The 18,207-nt window shown below is 45.3% G+C and overlaps 1 protein-coding gene across 1 annotated transcript in view; it reads left to right on the top strand.

Moving 5' to 3' along the window:
- USH2A (usherin) overlaps positions 1-18,207 on the top strand; it is a gene marked incomplete at its 5' end in the record, with an annotated part of 301,919 nt that overhangs the window by 68,330 nt on the left and 215,382 nt on the right. The window contains 5 exons of the mRNA XM_081124187.1: positions 311-469; positions 4,520-5,014; positions 6,022-6,291; positions 8,101-8,270; positions 9,433-9,577. Coding sequence (XP_080980313.1) covers positions 311-469; positions 4,520-5,014; positions 6,022-6,291; positions 8,101-8,270; positions 9,433-9,577 — 1,239 coding nt within the window. The remainder of the gene's footprint in view (positions 1-310; positions 470-4,519; positions 5,015-6,021; positions 6,292-8,100; positions 8,271-9,432; positions 9,578-18,207) is intronic.

The following is an 18,207-nucleotide window of genomic DNA, read 5'->3' as shown; positions in this document are numbered from 1 at the left end:
CGTGTTCATCATCCTTGGATAGCTCCTCAAAAAAGTGCTGAATGTAAACTTTTAGTTTTTTCCTCCCCTCCAATTACACTTATATCAGCTGCACTGACCTACAGATTTGCTTTATGCTTACAGAGAAAAAGCTTTGTTTTAGAAATCCATGATATATCCCCTTTGTTTATTAATGTCTTGGTCAACCACATGTCTTCTTGATAAAGTAATCCTGAATCAGAAAGACCTCTTTGCTGGATATCTTACTTCAGGTTACTTGTGTGCGTATTGATTGCCTTTGCTAATAAATGCTCTCTCCGTTGTAATTTAGCTCCATCCCAGCAACCTCCACCCAGAGGACAAGTTCAAAGTTCTTCTGCCATCAATCTCTCCTGGAGCCCACCTGACTCTCCCAATGCCCACTGGCTCACTTACCGTTTATCCAGGGACGGGTCTGAAATCTTCAGAGCTGAAGATCAATACCCATACGGTGAGTGTGAAGATTTGGTGATGGAAAGATAGACTATTCTGAGGGGTTGATACATTAGTTAAGTTCTTTGACACTGAGGATAAATGTTGTGGTTTCCTCTGTCTAGCACAGAGTGTTTCAAGCAGAGAGAGAATTACAGATCTCACCAGTCGTCAAAGAAAAGCTGTAAATGAGATGCTTCTTACTTGATAATCCCTTAATGCCTATCAGAGATGAGATGGAAAAGACCCGTCCGGCGTTGATGGGGACGTGTAGGAGCTCAGATGTACTTCAGCCGCTGGCGTGTGTGCGTGGGCTCGTTGGCACAACTCTTCAGGCAGGATAAATTGTTAAGATATATGAGAAGCCTTACCCTTTTGTATATCATTCGACCCAGCAGATTTATTTTAGGAAATTTGTCTTCGATGAGTAGTCATCAATGGACAGAAAATCACAAAATATATTCAAACTTACACTCTTTGTAATAACAAAATGTTGGAAAAATTCAGACATTCAAAAAGCTTTCAGTGAATTATGGTACATGGCATACTAGAATCCTGCTACATTGTAAAATAACCTGAAGGATGCGATTGCCTTAAAAATACCTCAGTTTACATACTAATGAGTGGAAAAATGTTCATGATGTATTGTTTAAGGTAATTAAGTGATGTTAAAAATAACCCACAAATTATATTTTAATTCAAAAATATATAAAAATTACCGGGAGACTTACAACACACCAATCTAGAGTTTTTTTCTGGGTGTAAGAATTTACAGAAAATTTACCAAATATTTCTATCCCGTGGATTCAGCTCTTAAAATTCTCAGGTTAAAAATGGATGGAGCACAGCATGATTTAAATTGAAAGAGGAAAGATTAGAAGAAACCATCAGCACTATCTTTGCACGTGCAACGTGTATGAAGATTTTAGAGGAGCTTGTAGGAATCCAGCTGTGGAGACAGGTTGTGCTTAGAAAATATCCACTCCTGTGTTTTAGATACCGTTTCCCTAAAGGCATCATGAAGAAGCAGAACATGGTCCTTTGTCCCAGCTCTGTCTTCTCTGATTTTGGGGCCTTGCCTTGTTCAGCTCCAAGCTAGTCTAAGCAACTGAGATACACGGGAACAGGGATGCCAAGTCATGCTTCCAGTTTGTTCTCTTGGTTCAATGCCCAGCTCTCCAAATTCTAGTTTAACGTATTTAATTTGTTAGAAATGTGTGCAGAGCTTTGAATACTAAAATCCCATAATCTTACTCAGAATGATTAGGAGGATGCCTTCTTTTAGCATAGTGAAGAGCTTTCAAGCTCCTGTACAACACATGGTTTTATTTCGTCTATGGTATCACAGGCTGCCTGTCACCCCTAATTCTGAGTGACCCACTCCTGCGTTGTAGCGTCCGGCGCTTTCTGAAAACTGTGTCTCTCCAGCTCTCCAAGCCTTCTTGGAAGTTAATGGGAGCCCTGAACTTCACGATGCAGATTGCAAAGGGAAAGGAACATCTGCCTACATCTGCCACCTTGGCAGAGCATCCTAACATCCTGCTACTAGAATGTTTATTTTCTTCCAAATACCAGCATGATCCAGGTGTCCCGAAACTTAAACTTTGGTGATAGGGGAGGGGAGAGTTATAAAAAATATTGCAAGTGATGTTGAAGATGACATTTCCACTGCTTGAGTTACTGCCGAAGCGGTGGATTAGGGGCACCCAGGTTTCCGTGCAGCGTAATTCAATAATGAAATTAAACTTCGCTTCTACCCTTCAGTCCAGAGGCGTATTTTCCATAGTCACCCATTGTGATCTGTCTTATAGGGCATCACAGGGGAGTAAAGCACCCTGGCTCTTTCTCATGTTTGCGCTAATACAGAATCCAAGGAACAGTCTCTTACATAATAAATGGGTCTTCATTATCTCACCAGACATTTATGCAACCCTATTATACAAGGTATTATTGCTAAAACCTTATTTTTCATGAAAAAAAATGCCACTTCCAGCTTTTCTTGACAGTCACTGTAATTAACGATGGGACAATTATCTGCGTGATGGCCTTTGAGCAGTAAGAACAACTGGTCAGCGCTGTCAGAATTTTGCACCATTTGATTAGCCTGTTTCCAGCGTGGGAGAAGCATGTGTAACGTGAAAAGGAAACAGTCCTTACATTCAGTCGGATGAACACAAACCTTTGGGTTAAATGCAGGCGTTTGGAATTATAGGTGGAGAGTCACTGAACTTTTCAAAGAAAATTAATAGTGTCGTCTTCCAAGCGAGTTTGATCGGTTGGTTGAGGCCACTGTAGAATTTGTCGTTAGAATGGACTTTCCCCGGCTGGCCTGGGATTCTGCAGGTCACCGGTTTCCAGCTTAAGGTCATTATTTTAAGGTACATTATCTTCTTTAGAGCTTGCCAGTGATGGATTATTGGTAACCACATGCTAATATTGGTGGGATAATTTTTAAGTTTCTGAATTAACTTTAACTTCCCAGTTAGCGTATCAGGAATTCTACATAATGAACACCTAATATTATCCCCCCTGCAGCCCCACTGTGGGTTGCACACAAATGTTTTCTGTGTCATAGGCGTGAGGAGAACAGCTCTTGTAGGATATTGTGCTCTTTTAATGCTGTTGACATTTTAGGGGTGGCCAGTACCGATTGGAGACTGTACCTCTCTGCTGTGGGGAGACAAGAGAAGACTCACTGGGCTGATCGGCGAAGCTTTCCCCCCTGCCCCCCCCCCCAATTCACAATCAGTTAAATCATTTCTCGTGCCGAATGCCATGAGTAGGGAGATTGTCCTTAAATGTCACCCTGGGGAGCTGCTTCCACAGGGAAACTAGAAGATGATTGCTTTGACGATAATGTAGTTTTTAAGTTTAGAGCTTCAGACCCAAACTGCTCTGTGGTTGCTGTGTCCTGATTGGACTCCAGTGCAACACTCACCTATTTTCATGCAGAATTTGCAATGACATGTACAAAGAATGGCAAAATTGCCCTTCACTCAGATGTTCGCTTGGTCCGCTCAGGCTACTATAAAAGAAAAATACCACAGTCTGGGTGGCTTATACACAACAGGAATTTATTTCTTCAAGCTCTGGAGGCTAGAAGTCCACCGTGAGGGTACCAGCAAGATCAGGGTCTGGCGAAGGCCCTCTTCTGGGTTGCAGATGGCTGACTTCTACCTGTGTCCCCACATGGTAGAAGGTAGGAGAGATCTTCGTGGGACCTCTTTTATAGGGGCACTAACCTCATTTATGGCCTCACCTTCAACTTCCCAAGGTCCCCATCTCTTAACATGATCACCTTGGGCATTAGGTTTCTACCCCATGAATTTCGGGAAAAGACAAACATTTCATCTATGGCATTCACTCTTGTTGTTTGGTCTTCAGTTAATCCCTTCTCCCAACTACCATGGTGGCACTGGGGGAAGGGCAGTTTCTCTCTGGCCCTTTGCTGCCGCAAATCCTTCAGAGGATGCTGGCTCATTTGTGACGTGTAGCAGGTCACAACTCAGCCGTTGGCATGCTCACCGCATCAACTTCTGATACATGTTGCTGGTGGACACAAGCTTCGTTTCAGCTCCCTTAGGTCCTTGTGAGCTCCCAAGTAGCTCGGCCTCCCCGAGGCTCTTTACATTTCTAGGAACTTCCTGAGGTTTGTTATCCATGTCCTTCATTCAACCTTTGGGCCTCCCAAGGCTGAAGGGTCATTTTCCCCCAGCCACAGGAGGTCCCCTAATAGGCTCACTGGCCCTTGAGACAGCATCGTCACCATTCGGGAAGCCAAGAAGCTCTGTGGATTAAAACCACTCTGATGCCTAACTGTTCCTCTGTCGGCACTCACATGTGCTGCATATTCATAAAGAGTGGGGGTGGAGGGGGTGTGGGGTAAAAGGGGCCAATGGGGGAAAAGGGGGACATCTGTAATCCTGTCAACAATGAAGATAAATTAAAAAAAAGTGGATTGGTACTGTTTATATAGTTCAGTTACATAATAGGAAGACAAGTCGAAATGATTCCTTACTGATTTTGTGGAATGTAACCGTATTCTTCTTCTTTTTTCTTTTAATTTCAGACATCCAGCACTTCTCAGACACTGCCCTGTCGCCGTACACCTCCTACGCCTACGCCATCGAGACCACCAATGTGCATGGTTCCACAAGGAGCGTAGCTGTCACCTACAGGACAAGGCCAGGAGTCCCGGAGGGCAGCTTGAACTTAAGTTACATCATCCCTGTCAGCTCCGACTCGGTGACACTCACCTGGGCCGCACCCTCCGACCGGGCTGGTCCTATAGACAAGTATATTTTGTCCTGTGCCCCTGTAGGTGACACCCAGCCGTGTGTTCCCCACGAAGGCCTCGAAACCTCAGCTACAATCTGGAACCTGGTTCCCTTCACCGAGTACCGTTTTTCGGTGCAGGCGTGTACTAGTGGGGGCTGTTTACACAGCTCCCCCATAACCGTGACCACAGCCCAGGCACCTCCCCGTGGGCTGGGTGCACCCGCCGTGCGGCAGATCAGTTCCACAGAACTTCACGTAGGATGGTCTCCACCAGAGGAACCAAATGGTAGGCATTCAAGGCCTAGATCCCACCCTCTTGGGCCAAACATGAATGAGAGTCTAAGGAATTTGGAATCGTGCAATGAGAGGCTGGCAATGATATGCATTTTTATAACTGCAGGATATAATAATTGAGAAACAACCTCTAAAGATGTAAAATAGTGTTTGTCCTGGTGAGTAGAACGAGTGTGTTTCTTTAATCTAATAACAAATTCCATTCATTTAAATTGCCCCTTAAAAGGCTAATATTATCTTTGCTCTTAATGACATCTGCCACAACACAAATTATGTTTCTAATTTGAAACTCACTCACGAAATGCATTATATTTGACTGTGTCACAAAGTTTAGGGCACCTATGAGCAGTAAATTTTCTCTTTTAGGCCTAAAAAGATATAAAATAATACAAAAAATATGTATATAGGCCAGCTGACTCCATTAAGTTAATTTTTGTATTCATACAATTGAACCCTGTTATATAGGCCAGACACAAATTCATAGTTTTTTAGTAATTTAATATTATGTACGCATTATTGCAAAACCTTCTTTCTGAGACTTTTTAAATTACTTGATAAACTGGGTAGAAATTAACTCTAACGTTCTAATATTTATACAAACAGGGCTTATGTGAAACAGATAACCAAATTAAAATCCCCAAGTTTGAAAATATACAAATTGGAATTATGGCAATTAAATTCCCATAAAGAAATAGCTATTCTTAGTAGAAATAATGACCATTCATCCTGAAAAAAATAATGAATTTACCTGCCATAAATTATAGTTTTTTTGTGTCTGTATACATTCCCATTTGGCTTGCTTTTCCCGTGAAAGTGCTTTTTAGTAGTATTTCCTACCTTCATCTATTCATCCGTCTGTTGATTTTTATAAGTCCCTATACTCTGTGTTACTAAGGAAAGGGGGAGGTCATTTTGTCAGGGGAACAGTGAAAACCCAACAGTCTTGAACTGACGTGACCCCACCCCGAGTCACCTTGGTCCCCTCTATTACTTTTCCAGGAATAATTACAAGGTATGAACTGTACATGGAGAGACTGGGCTCTGACGGGGAGCCCAGGTCAGCAGGAAGCCGGGTTTTTGAGGCCAGCGGCTGCCTCAGTCCCCACCCCTCCGCAGAGCCGGCCGGCGAAAGGCCAGCAGGTGCCCCTCCGACGGCCACTGTCATCGCGGGCCTGGAGCCTCACACCGAGTACCGGTTCCGAGTCTCGGCGGAGAACGGGGCCGGCAGCGTGTCCTCCGCCTGGGCCTCGGGGCGAACGGGGGAGTCAGGTGAGGCTCAGGCTTTGAATTCTACTCTGAAAACTCCTGAGGGACAATGCTGCCTCGAATTAACGTCAGCAGCAACTAAAGTAGGAATTATAAACTTCCATAAGCCGGGGGAAAATGTAATACTTCGGTTGGTTACATCGATAACTCAAGGTCATAAAGAACTTGCAGTTAAGTTTTAGGGGAAAAAAAAATGCTTTAGTTTTACTTCAAGGGGGGAAAACGACTTCAGTCTAGTTCCAGTCTTTTAGGAATGTTTGCAAAATAGCAGTTGGCTTCCGGTCCTGAAGTGGGTCGGCCGTCTCTTTTCATCTTCCCCAAATTCAGCACAGTGCATGTTCCACGAAGGAGAGACTTGTGACAAACGTCACAAATCTGATTATGTTCTTACTTCTCTCTCCAACACAAGTAGCTCAGCTGCTAGATTGTACCTAATGACAGATTCCTAGATGTCCACATCTAGGAATTCACAAGTGTGCTTATATGAGCAGTTGGCAATGTGGAAAGGAAGGAGGCTGAGCTTTTTTTTTAATAATTTTCTTTCTTTTTTTTAATATGTCTTCATTGATTTCAAAGAGAGGGAGAGAGAGAGAGAAACATCAATGATGAGAGTCATTGATCGGCTGCCTCCTGCTCGCCCCCAACTGGGGATCAAGCCCACGACCCAGGCCTGTGCCCTGACCGGGAATCGAACTGCGATCTCCCGGATCCTAGGTCGATGCTCAGCTGCTGAGCCATGAGCGTGAACATTTTTAACTTTTTAAATGTATCTTTACTAAGGCAAATGAGATATTTTTAATTCTCCACCTTACTCTTTACATGAAAAAGAAAAACAACTTCAGATTTTATGAGTCTTTGACAAAATTAAAAGTACACTTTTGTTACGCTTTGACGTCGTGGAAAGCCAAAGAAACCCAAGTCCCTATGTACCCTGGGCCCGTTAGGACCGGGGAGGGGAAGGGTAGCCGCGGGTTGATGTCCGAGGGAATCATTTCATGAATAAAATGCATGTTGTGCCTGAGCCTCCTGAATGGCTGCCAGGCGTCTTGGACACATAATAGAGCCATGATCGCGCAAGTGATGAGCCATGGCGCTGTGGAAGGGGAAAGTCAAGGTCAGAAACGAAAAGTGATGGGTGACACCGCGACTCCGGACCCTCATCATCTTATGGGTCACTGGCTAATGAAAGTGCGGCGAGGTTCTTGGCCGATACGCCTTCGGTTAGCACATTTAAAATCCACATTAAGATCCCAAGGATGGCAAGGGGAGAATGTATGTGTATTTATAGACCTTGCACATTTCAACCGAGATTTATTGGAAACTTAAAAAATTCCTTGGGGGTTATTTAGAAGATTTTTAGACTTACCTCTTTCATAATATTCCCCCAGGCGCATTGGTTTGGCTCAGTGAAATGCTCCTCCACGTAAGAAATCCTGCATGTCGCTGCACACCCTTCTGAACTTTCTGGACTGAAACCTATTCTGTTCTCTTTTTCTAATGCTTTAGAAGAACCTATGGTTTCCCACCCAGGTCTCTTTATGAACACAATCAAATTCCTGGATGGTTTTTATGTTGTAAATGGAAAATGTCTTTGCTGGTGATATGAAATTGTAGGCCATCCTTGCAGATCACATGAAAAAAATGACCAGTTCTTACACGCAACAGCATATTCTTTGATTTTTAAAAATCGGAATATTATGTAAAAAAACACACAACGGGGGTATTTCAGAAACTTGAATAAAAGTGTGGATCCGGTTTGAAAAACCTGTCGGTACAGCTTTCATTGCTCTGCTGTTGTTTTGCCCTGGACAGAGCCTGTCCTCATGACCCCCCCGACGGTCGTCCCCCTCTCCCCGTATTCTCTCAATGTGTCCTGGGAGAAGCCGGCGGACAGTGCTGCGAGAGGAAAGGTTGTGGGCTATGACATCAGTGTGATTTCTGAGCAGTCCCCTCAGCAGTCGATGCCGGTGGTGTTTCCGCAGGTATGAATATTCTCAACTAATGTCCTTGCACAGCTATGTCTTCGCTTTGACATCTGAGTTTGCAGAATTCAGGGACGGAATTCTCCAGTGTGCGTTGCCTAAATGGGGCATTTATTCCATAATGTAATGTGATGTAATAGGTACAAAGCTTTTCTATTGATGTAACTTATTTTTTCTAATATAAACATATATTAAAACGAAGTTGGTATAATTTTGTTTCATAAATTTTATTGCACCCCTAAAGGGAAAATACCTAGAAAATTACTCCACACGTTACTACCCTTTCCAGTTTTCATATGTAAGGAATTTATTTATATCGATGAAAGAACTTTTTTGATATCTACATAGAAGAAATAGTCTTGTATTTATGCTTATTGGCTTACTCTCCATTTCAATAACTTTTTTTCTGCGTATAATTTCCAGTGGTTCTTTTCATCTACAGACTAATAAATTTACATGATGCTTTGAGCCACTATAGTTATAAAGACAGGACCAACTCTCTGTGTTGCTTATTTAATTACTTGTTTATGGACTAGGGAGCTCCTTCCAGTCTCCTGTCCTCAGATCTGCTGTTTTAATCTGAAATTGTGTGGTAAAGACATTTTAAAAAAATATAACCGCTCGACCTAATGTGCATGTGTTTATTTGCATAAGAAAGATAACTGAGAATTGACCTCATGTGGATGCTCAGTAATGTGTCTACCTTTTTCCCTTAATTTTTTTTTTTTTTTTAAAGAAAATGATGGGATTGATTTAACAGTGACATTTCTGTACTATCTCCACCAAGCAGCATGTGGGCCTTGCTGCGCTGGGCTAGCTATGGCCAAGCCCTACGGCTTTAATTGGAGCTCTTCATGGCAACAATGACAGTGTCACCATCCTTTATCTCTACCATCGGTGACAATAACCATACCACCACGCTGCTTTATGAGGCCGTAACTCGGTTTCTTCATTCATCCACTCAGGAACCGGATTATCACCTCATAAAACAGTGTGACTGCACAATTATCAATTAAACCCTAGCTTGTTGAGACTCTTCAACTTTTTTTTTCTTTCCCTAAGAGTGATTGGTGGGAATTCCTTCTGTGGGACTTTGACGGCCGAGGTTATAGTTTTCGAACTGATTATCTAGTGTCTGACATTTGTTTGTTTTGACTCAAAGGTGTTGGCCAGGGCTGAATCCCATCAACGGTCCTATATTGTGACAGGACTAAAACCTTACACGATCTACAGCTTCACCGTTTCTCTCTGCAACTCAGTTGGCTGTGTAACCAGTGTTTCGGGAGCAGGACAGACATTAGCAGCAGGTAAGCCTTTATTAATGGACATGAAAAATATATTGTCTGTTTATACATGAACACCCACAAAACTCAACACCTTCTCTGGTTGGGACTTCATATTTATCTTCTTTGCTTTCTCCTGCTCCCTCACTGATCCTGATTGCTATTTACCTTGACATTTTTAAACAACAACAACAACAAAAACTTAAGTTTAAGAGGTGCCTAGGAGTCCTGAGTTGCAACTGTTATCATAATAAGCAATATAATTAGACGCAGAGAAACTCCGGGGTTCAGCCACCATCCTAGGTCCTAGTGGTGTCCTGACAGTTGTTAGAAGTATTCAGGAGGCCTCTTTGGGGGGCTCAGAATACCTGGTCCCTCCACGTTGACCTTCTTTGTGGCGCTGGGTCCACTCACTCCTGCCAAAGGCAACCATCCGGAATTCCCGGGTTGCCATTGTGTTATATTTTGCCTTTATGGGCAGCAGTGTGCTTATTAACTTGTTATTAATAAGAATCTCCTACGTTTATAAAATTTAAAGACGTGTCAAGTATGAGCATGGTAGGAAATGCTTTGTATACATTTTTGCTTCTTTAAGAACAGACTAGATTCAGTACAGATGTGATTACGTGTATTATTACGTAGATAACCCAATGACTGAGCATTTCGTGTGTTTTCAAATAGGTTTTAATATCAGCAGTCCAACAAGGTTTGGCTTCCTACTGCTCTTTAAGGAAATGTCCAGAAGGGTACAGACATATTCAGCTATAAAATATCCCCTAGACCTTCCTGTCTTCAGGTCCAATTCTAGAGCCTGTCGTTTTGTTTTATTTGCATTCTGGCAAAACTCACTGGGCTCAAATGATCTCATCCAAGTAACTTTTGTTTCTTCAGATTTTCCATCAATGAGAATGACTCCCAAATTCCAAGAAATTATGTTTTATTATCTCTGTGCATGTATTTTCATATATTTAATCTATAACTGACCCACATTTAATCTGTATGTGTTCCAAATGTATGCATCCATGCAGTACCTAGCTTGTTCAAAACGCCATTCTCTGATAAGACTGTATGTTTATTTATTTTGTATGCCTCGTTAGGGGGATTAGTGGTGGTGGATAACTGAGGAAGATTCTGTCTCCTTTAGGAAAAATGACACGATTTGTATAAATGATTGGGACTAGAGAATGAAAATTGCAAGAGGCATCAGGCTTGTGGGCTGGGGAGAGCGAAACAGAAACAAGAGAAGCTTGTCTTGCTTGAAGATTTGCCCGAGGTAGAGTCGAGGATGGAGGGACCCCCACCGTGCGACAGAAGAACCGAAACCCTGGCTTCTCGGGGGTGCAAAACATTTAAAAGTCATCAGTGTGACTATCCAGCCTATAATCACATATTCCTGGTAACATCTCTCCCAAGTGTCTGTCCAACAGTTTGCTACCTTAGTGACAGGGCAGCTCCTACCTCGCAGGCAAATCCCGCCTCTTTCAAAAGCTGGTTTCTCATGTTGATTTGAATGACCTCCCTGGGTCTCCTCTCCTCCGGGCTACATTTTCAGGTGTCCCCCACCTGCAGCTCCCATGCCATGGTCTCTAGCCCTGTTCCTGCAGGCCCTCCCTTCTAGGTAAGATCTAGAATGGCAATGTGTAGACACAAACTAAAGGAACTGGAGGGAGACACGCCTGTCCCCAGAGACCAGGCACATCCTGGAGCTGGAAAGAGTAAAACAAGGAACATGTCCATGAAACAATCCTTCCGACTCAACGCCATGGTACCATCACCCTCACCGGCTGCAGTGAGTCCTGTGGCATGGAGGACCCTGCACCCAGCACCCAGGGGCTCTGTGCGGCTTCCACTCTAGTTTCAGGTGATGGGCTTGAGGCCACGTCGGTCCACTGGAAGGTAACTGAATGGAAACGAGCCTAAACCCTCCGATTCCTCCCACTACCTCCCTATCTTTGAAAAGTTGAACTTGAAACGTATATTCTCTGAAAGCCTTGAGATGCGCAAGTTAACCGACTTCTTAGACAAAGAGCGTATTCATATATTTAGGGGAGAGATGAATAAGCCAGAGTGGCCAAGGCTGGGATGTGGGCTCTCCCAGGAGCAGCTGCTTCTCTCTCTCTCACAAAATCTTCAAGGGATGGTGTTGGTGGCTCTGCAGTCGCTTCTGGGGGTCCCAGGGTAATGAGCTCATGGGCTGGACCCTCTTAGAGTCCTGGTTATACTTGAAAATTACCCTTTTAATCTAGGAAATCTGTGCACTTCCTTTGCAAATTAAGCACACTTTAAACCTATTTTTTTTAAAGAGAAATTTCTTCTGGAGATCCATTCCTAGAGGGACAACGTTCCCTTCCCTTTGCCAGTCATAAGTCGACCTCTGCACCCCGAGCTCAGACGCGCCCATCTCCCATGAAGCAAGTAATTAGCGGTGCATTGGGCTCTTTTCTCTGAATCCAGAGTAAAACGTATGGGCCGTTGGCTGCTGGGTTGCAAACATACATTGTTTTGCATGCAGGTACATAAGTCTTTTCCCTGTGACTAGGACCCACAGTGATTAAACAAGCACTCTGAATATGTTAATTTATAATTTTAATTACAGCAGTCTTGTACATATAGTCATTAGCGAGCACCAATATAAACATTTTTCCATCTTTTTATTAATAACGCATAAACCAATCACCCAGTTACTTCTGGGAGGGCGCCTCTTGTTTGTTCCTAACACAATCTTTGTTCTTAGTTATGAATGCGCTGGGTTCCTTCCTGTCTGGAATAATCCCTCATTAAGCCCGTCACTTTCCGCCCCACGCGAAAAAGGAGGGGGGGGCATTGTCATGCCCACGCCGAGTGTCGTATTAAAGAGCACGTTACCGAACACGTCTGCAGCTGTCCTTCAATTCGTTTTCTCTTCTTTGAATTTAATTCCATTTGTTGTTAAACTACCGGCTTGACGGATGGACCCGTGAATCCGGGAAACGGGGGGGGGGAAGGAAGGGGGGGTACGGGGGGGGGAATCAAAGGCTCTCTCGGAAGAGCTGCAGAGGCGAGCTGAAATGAATTGGCTTCACCTTTGCAAAGAACACTCGAGCAGCCCAGGAATCCTCTGATGATTCCACCGGGCTAATTATCCAATTATTTATTCCGCGAGTCAAGGCACCGCGCTGCAGCGGGAGACATGGAAAGCAATCTGAGGAACCTGGCCGCGACAGGTGACCTCGGGGGCCTCCGAGACAAGCGGCGTCCGCGCAGACCCGTCTCGCCCGGGCCTTTCAGGCAGCCCCGGAGCCTCGGCGACACCCCGAGGACACGGAGGCCTGTTCCTGTCGGCCTGTTTGTTTTGCTGGGCCAACGACAGAACCACTTCGGGCCTTCTCCCCACCACGTCGAATTTCCGCGGCTCTCCAGCAACGCTTCAGTTGTATTTCTCTTGATTAAAAGCCTTTGGTGGAGGGCAATACTTTTTAATTGCCTAATGATATAAGCCGGTCCTTCGGAAAGAACCGCACATTTAGGAGTTCATTTGCAATATAACTGAAAAATTCATTGCATGGCAGTAAAACAATTTACTGTTAATTACAAGGAGCAGAATTTGCTGTAGCATGCGCACGGAGCGCCATGAATCATGCGGCGCTCCTCGAGATTTATAACAGATGTGTAAGTGGGATGAATTAGCAGGGTTTAATAACAGAGACACAAATCATGCAGACTTCAAGGAGCTTTAATTGATATACTAGCATGTGACAGGCATGAATCACTCAGCCATTCAGCAGCACTGTAACATATGGTCAGCTCAATATGCTGCCTCTTAAATCGGTTGGTGAGTCGTTGGTTGTCCCATATGGTGGAAGCAATATATTTTTCATGATTTAAAAAAAAAAAAAGCATCCATGTTTTAAAGAAATATGATGGCAGAGCATGTTTGTTATTGAAGAGTCACCCGAATGCCAAATTCTTTCTTTTTTTTTTTAATGATATTTTGTTTTTTTAACATGGCAGCTTCCTAAAACAAATAGCGACGGCCCACTTGTAATATGCCAGGTCGCTGGAGGCCCTCGGAGAACCGAACGGGTGCTTGTTGGCGCACTTGATTTACCGCGAAGCCGAGAGGAGGGCCACCGGTGCGAGCGGGGGTGTCAGGGAGACCCTTCAGGCTTGGGCAAAGCCAAGCAAATGATAGGAATGATGTCACTTTCGAGAAGTTCAGGGATGCCCCGATTGGCACGTAGAATAGCATCAGTTGAACGGGAGACCCTTACTTAGCAAGCTACACAAGTGACCGTGATAATACCGTGACCCCCCCACCCCAATGCAACAATGGGACATAACATTTTATAGCAACATCTTAATTAAACATTCAGTCCTTCGGGATCGTTCTAAGAGAAATCCTGGCAGACCGACAGAGAGGGTCGCCCCGATTCCGTGTCATTCTAGAATTATTGCAGTGTAGGAAAACATGTATCCCGGTGTGAACCAGTGACTGGTAGCACGGGAACATTTCTTTATGGAAACCGGGGCCTGGCAGCTTCCGGCGTCGCTCCTGCAGCATCCGTAAATCTGACAGGCCTGAGAAAGGGATATTGCAGCCCCAGAACTGTGGCTGCCAGGATTTAATGTCAACAATTAAAATTTATTTTGATCCTTACCTACTGTTTATTACTGTTTGTATACACAACAGACCTCACTAATACAGAGATGCACTATTAGATGGAATTACCATCTGTTCACAGGGAAACGCTGGCATCTGTCTTAGATGCTAAAACTAAAATGATATTATTTCCCACAAAACAAAATTAACTGCTTTGACTCGCCGGCTTTAATTTCAGATGTGCGGATGCGCCGAAGGAAAAGGCTTGTTGGTGAAATACGTGGTGACCTCTGTCTCAGGGTCTGTATTTAGATACATGGCTTCAGCTGGGGGCCTGTACTTGGCCTTTCTGGGGCACAGAAATGGCATTCGGAGTTCACACTTTTTAAGACTAAGATGCTGTTATAGCTTTGTGATGCACTAAGTATATAGTAAGGCATTAAAACAACACAATCATTCGTGAAAATTGCATCAGCCCGTATAGTATGCAAAATATTTGGATAGATGCACCCTAAGTCCGTGCAGGGAAAGAAATTAAATAGACAAAAATCCATCTGAACAAAGTTGCCATAGGTTCCTCAAGTGACACCTTGGGGAAAATACAACCCGTATCTTCTCTGTGAGACTAGTTTTGATTTCATCCGACGCCGACATATATAAAAGATTTATATTCAGCACCTTATCTTTTTTTAAGCCTAAGTATCCTATAAAAAATAAAGGTCCCTAGAAATTAGAGGACCGGGAGCACCAAGGACAGTGGTAGTTTCCATCCCAGTGTTGAGCCTGTGACGCTCCTTTCTGAGCAGCCAGACTTCAGTTCTCCGTATCACCAAATAATAAATTGCAGCTCGCCCGCGTTTAATGCATGTACACAGTGCATTAACTGTAACTGTAGTACATTTATTTGTGCTGGAGGAGACTGGAAAATGATTAAAAAATCAATACTTTGCTGTCAGAGAGGCAAGCGTTACGATGCATTTAAGGAGATAATTGCAGGAGCCCCATAAAAGCTTCGAGTTTGGGGTAGCAAGAACGCCATAATTACAGTCCAGGCCACCGCCTTTTATTAGCGGTGGACACTAGGGAACGGTGCTCGGGGTCATCCTGGCTGCTCCACCTGCAGCTCAGAAATCGGGGCTCTGCTTCCCTCTTCACAGGTAGGATCCTAGTGACCTGCAGATTATGGTCGGTCACCAGGATGACGGCTGATCAAGGCGGTGTTTACTCACCGAGGAGGGGATGTCCCTTAAAGTCCTAAAAGCACACTCTCTGGCTTCTGGTCGTGTCACAGAACACGGGAACATGGTAATGTTTATATGCCAGGCCAGGGTCAAGACACATGGCAGCTCAGAGCTGAGGGGACGCATTTGTCCAGCACCCCTCCCGGTTTACTCGCTGAGAAGCAGCGCTTGAAAATGTCCCATCACAGACCTTTGGAACTGGACGAGATGCTCGACATTGTCAAGTCCATCTTGCTCCTCAACAGATGAGAGATTAAAGGACAGACCGAGTCATGGGTTCTCCAGTGTTCCAGAAGGAGGGGGCTTAGCCAGCGGAGAACCTACGTTTTTCCCCTTTACCAGGTCAGTTTCATGACACATATTCTCTCTCTGTTTTCAAATATGTTTTTATTTATTGATTTCAGAGAGAGGAAGGGAGAGGGAGAGAAAGAGAGAAACATCAATGATGAGAGTCATTGATCGGCTGCCTCCTGCACGCCCCCTACTGGGGGGATCAGGCACGTGTCCTGACCGGGAATCCAACCGAGATCTCCTGGTTCATGGGTTGACGCTCAACCCCTGAGCCACGCCGGCCGGGCTACACATACATTCTCTCTCGGAGACTCGTAAACAAAGAAGGAAATGGTAAAACAGGTTTCATTCCTTTTCCACTGGTCAGAGACTAGATCGCCAACAGGGCGACACTGAGTGCGATCTCTGAGAGTGTGGGGGTGGGGGTGGGGGGAATCTTTTACTCTTCTGGCCACTGACTGAAGAGCAGTTGAAGGAGGTCAGTTGTCAAGTGCAAGTCGGAGAAAAAGTCAAAATCGTTTTCTATTGACACGGTGCCTGAGGACGTCTTACATTAGTCTGCTCCGCAACACACTCCTGAAATGCGGGAGAGTCATTCATTCCTGGATCCCGGCCTTCGTAATGCACGAAGTTGGTGATGTTTTAAGATGTTGACGTGCCCCTGCTGTCTTCCTAGACAACAGATTCTTCGTTGAGGATAAATAAAGAGATTTGGTTTTAAAGGCCTGTCGTCAGCAGGAGCCTCTGCTCATTTAGCCTTCAGCTCTTCTCCGATGATGCTCAAACTCCACACTACATAAATCCTGCAAGTGTAAATTTATGCATAATGATATGCTATTAATCAGATTATAAAGCAATAAATGCTGCATAGAGAAGACTATAGATTATCCAGCATTTTATAAAAGACTGCTTATAAAGGGAAGAGACAGACTGGAAATCGGATTACAGAGCTATCGCAAAAAATACAAAGACATTGTCACTTTATTCGATGTGAAAACAGACTGTATGCTGCTATTCTTTGAAATGATGGATATTGAAGTTCCATTTCATCCTTCACATTTATAAGAAGATTTTCTGAGTAAATACTCATAGATTTTGAATGCGGATGAACAGTATTTTATCATATGCAATTTAAAAGGTGTGTTGTTGCCGGCTGCTAATAACAGTGCCTTGTATTGATATGGAATTTTGTTTTGTAAAACCTAAAGCAATTACATGTATTTATTTTTTTAAGATTTTTTTTTTCTTTGCTGATTTTATTGGAGAGAGAGAGCAAGGGAAAGGGAGAGAGAAACATGGATGTGAGAGTGAACCATGGACAGCTGGAGCAGTGCTGGGTGGAGAGGCCAGGTGCCCGTAGTTATGCCCAGTCGATCCTGACCGCTCCCTTCATTTGGTAAAGTGGGCTTCAGGGGACCTTGCCGGCCGGCCAAAGCATCTGGGTAGAGGCCCCGCCCACCCTCTGGAGGTGGAGCTAAAGGAGCCCCTCCTACTTCGACTTCAGGAACTCCCACAGCTCCTGGGGCGGCCTGCGGGCTCCCGGCCTTCTCTATGCCGTCTCTCTGTGGTTGTTGTACCAAAAGTGGTTTCCTGTAGAAGGGACCTCTCTGTGCAGGTTCCTTGTGCCGGGTAGTTTTGGGAAGCAGCTGGGAGCCAGGTGGGCGCTCAGGGTGCCTGGGGCCCCGGCCTACAGGGAGGAGCCGCTGGAGGCAGGGCGGCTGGGTGTGGGTGGACGCCCTGTTGCTTCTGCTGGCTGCTGCCTTTGATCCAGGCACAGGGCGCCAGGCCAGGCCAGGGCTCCAGGCACAGGGCGCCAGGCCAGGCCAGGGCTCCAGGCAGAGGGCTCCAGGCACAGGGCTCCAGGCCAGGGCTCCAGGCACAGGGCTCCAGGCCAGGCCAGGGCTCCAGGCAGAGGGCTCCAGGCACAGGGCTCCAGGCACAGGGCTCCAGGCCAGGCCAGGGCTCCAGGCAGAGGGCTCCAGGCCAGGCCAGGGCTCCAGGCAGAGGGCTCCAGGCCAGGCCAGGGCTCCAGGCACAGGGCTCCAGGCCAGGCCAGGGCTCCAGGCACAGGGCTCCAGGCCAGGCCAGGGCTCCAGGCACAGGGCTCCAGGCACGGGGCTCCAGGCCAGGCCAGGGCTCCAGGCACGGGGCTCCAGGCCAGGCCAGCTGCGAAGAGCAGGCTGCAGGATCTTGCAGGTAAGTCAAAGCCCCTCAATAGAGCACCTGTAGCTCAGCACGCTGGAGGGGACCTGGACAACAGGGCTCATGCGTTCCTGTGCCCTGAGAGTTCCCGCAGGCGCCAGGTTCTCCCTCGGGTCCCAGCCTCTCTTTCCTCTCTGTCTTGGCGGTTGTCAGCAGCTGCCCCTTCAGCGTTGGCTCACTTGTCTCGCAGGAGTAATTGCTACCTCGGTACATGTGTGTTTCGTTTTGCTCGTGGGGGGGGGGGGTGAGTTGAGCACCCTCCCAGCCACTGTATCTTCACTTAGTCATTTAAACTGCGTTTCTTCCCATTTTAGATAAAGTGCATCTTGTGTTTTTGGTCC

This window comes from Miniopterus schreibersii (assembly GCF_964146895.1).
Source record: "Miniopterus schreibersii genome assembly, chromosome: 21".
NCBI lineage: Eukaryota > Metazoa > Chordata > Mammalia > Chiroptera > Miniopteridae > Miniopterus > Miniopterus schreibersii.
Note: the sequence above shows the minus strand (reverse complement) of the source record. Positions and strands in the feature narration are given on the sequence as shown.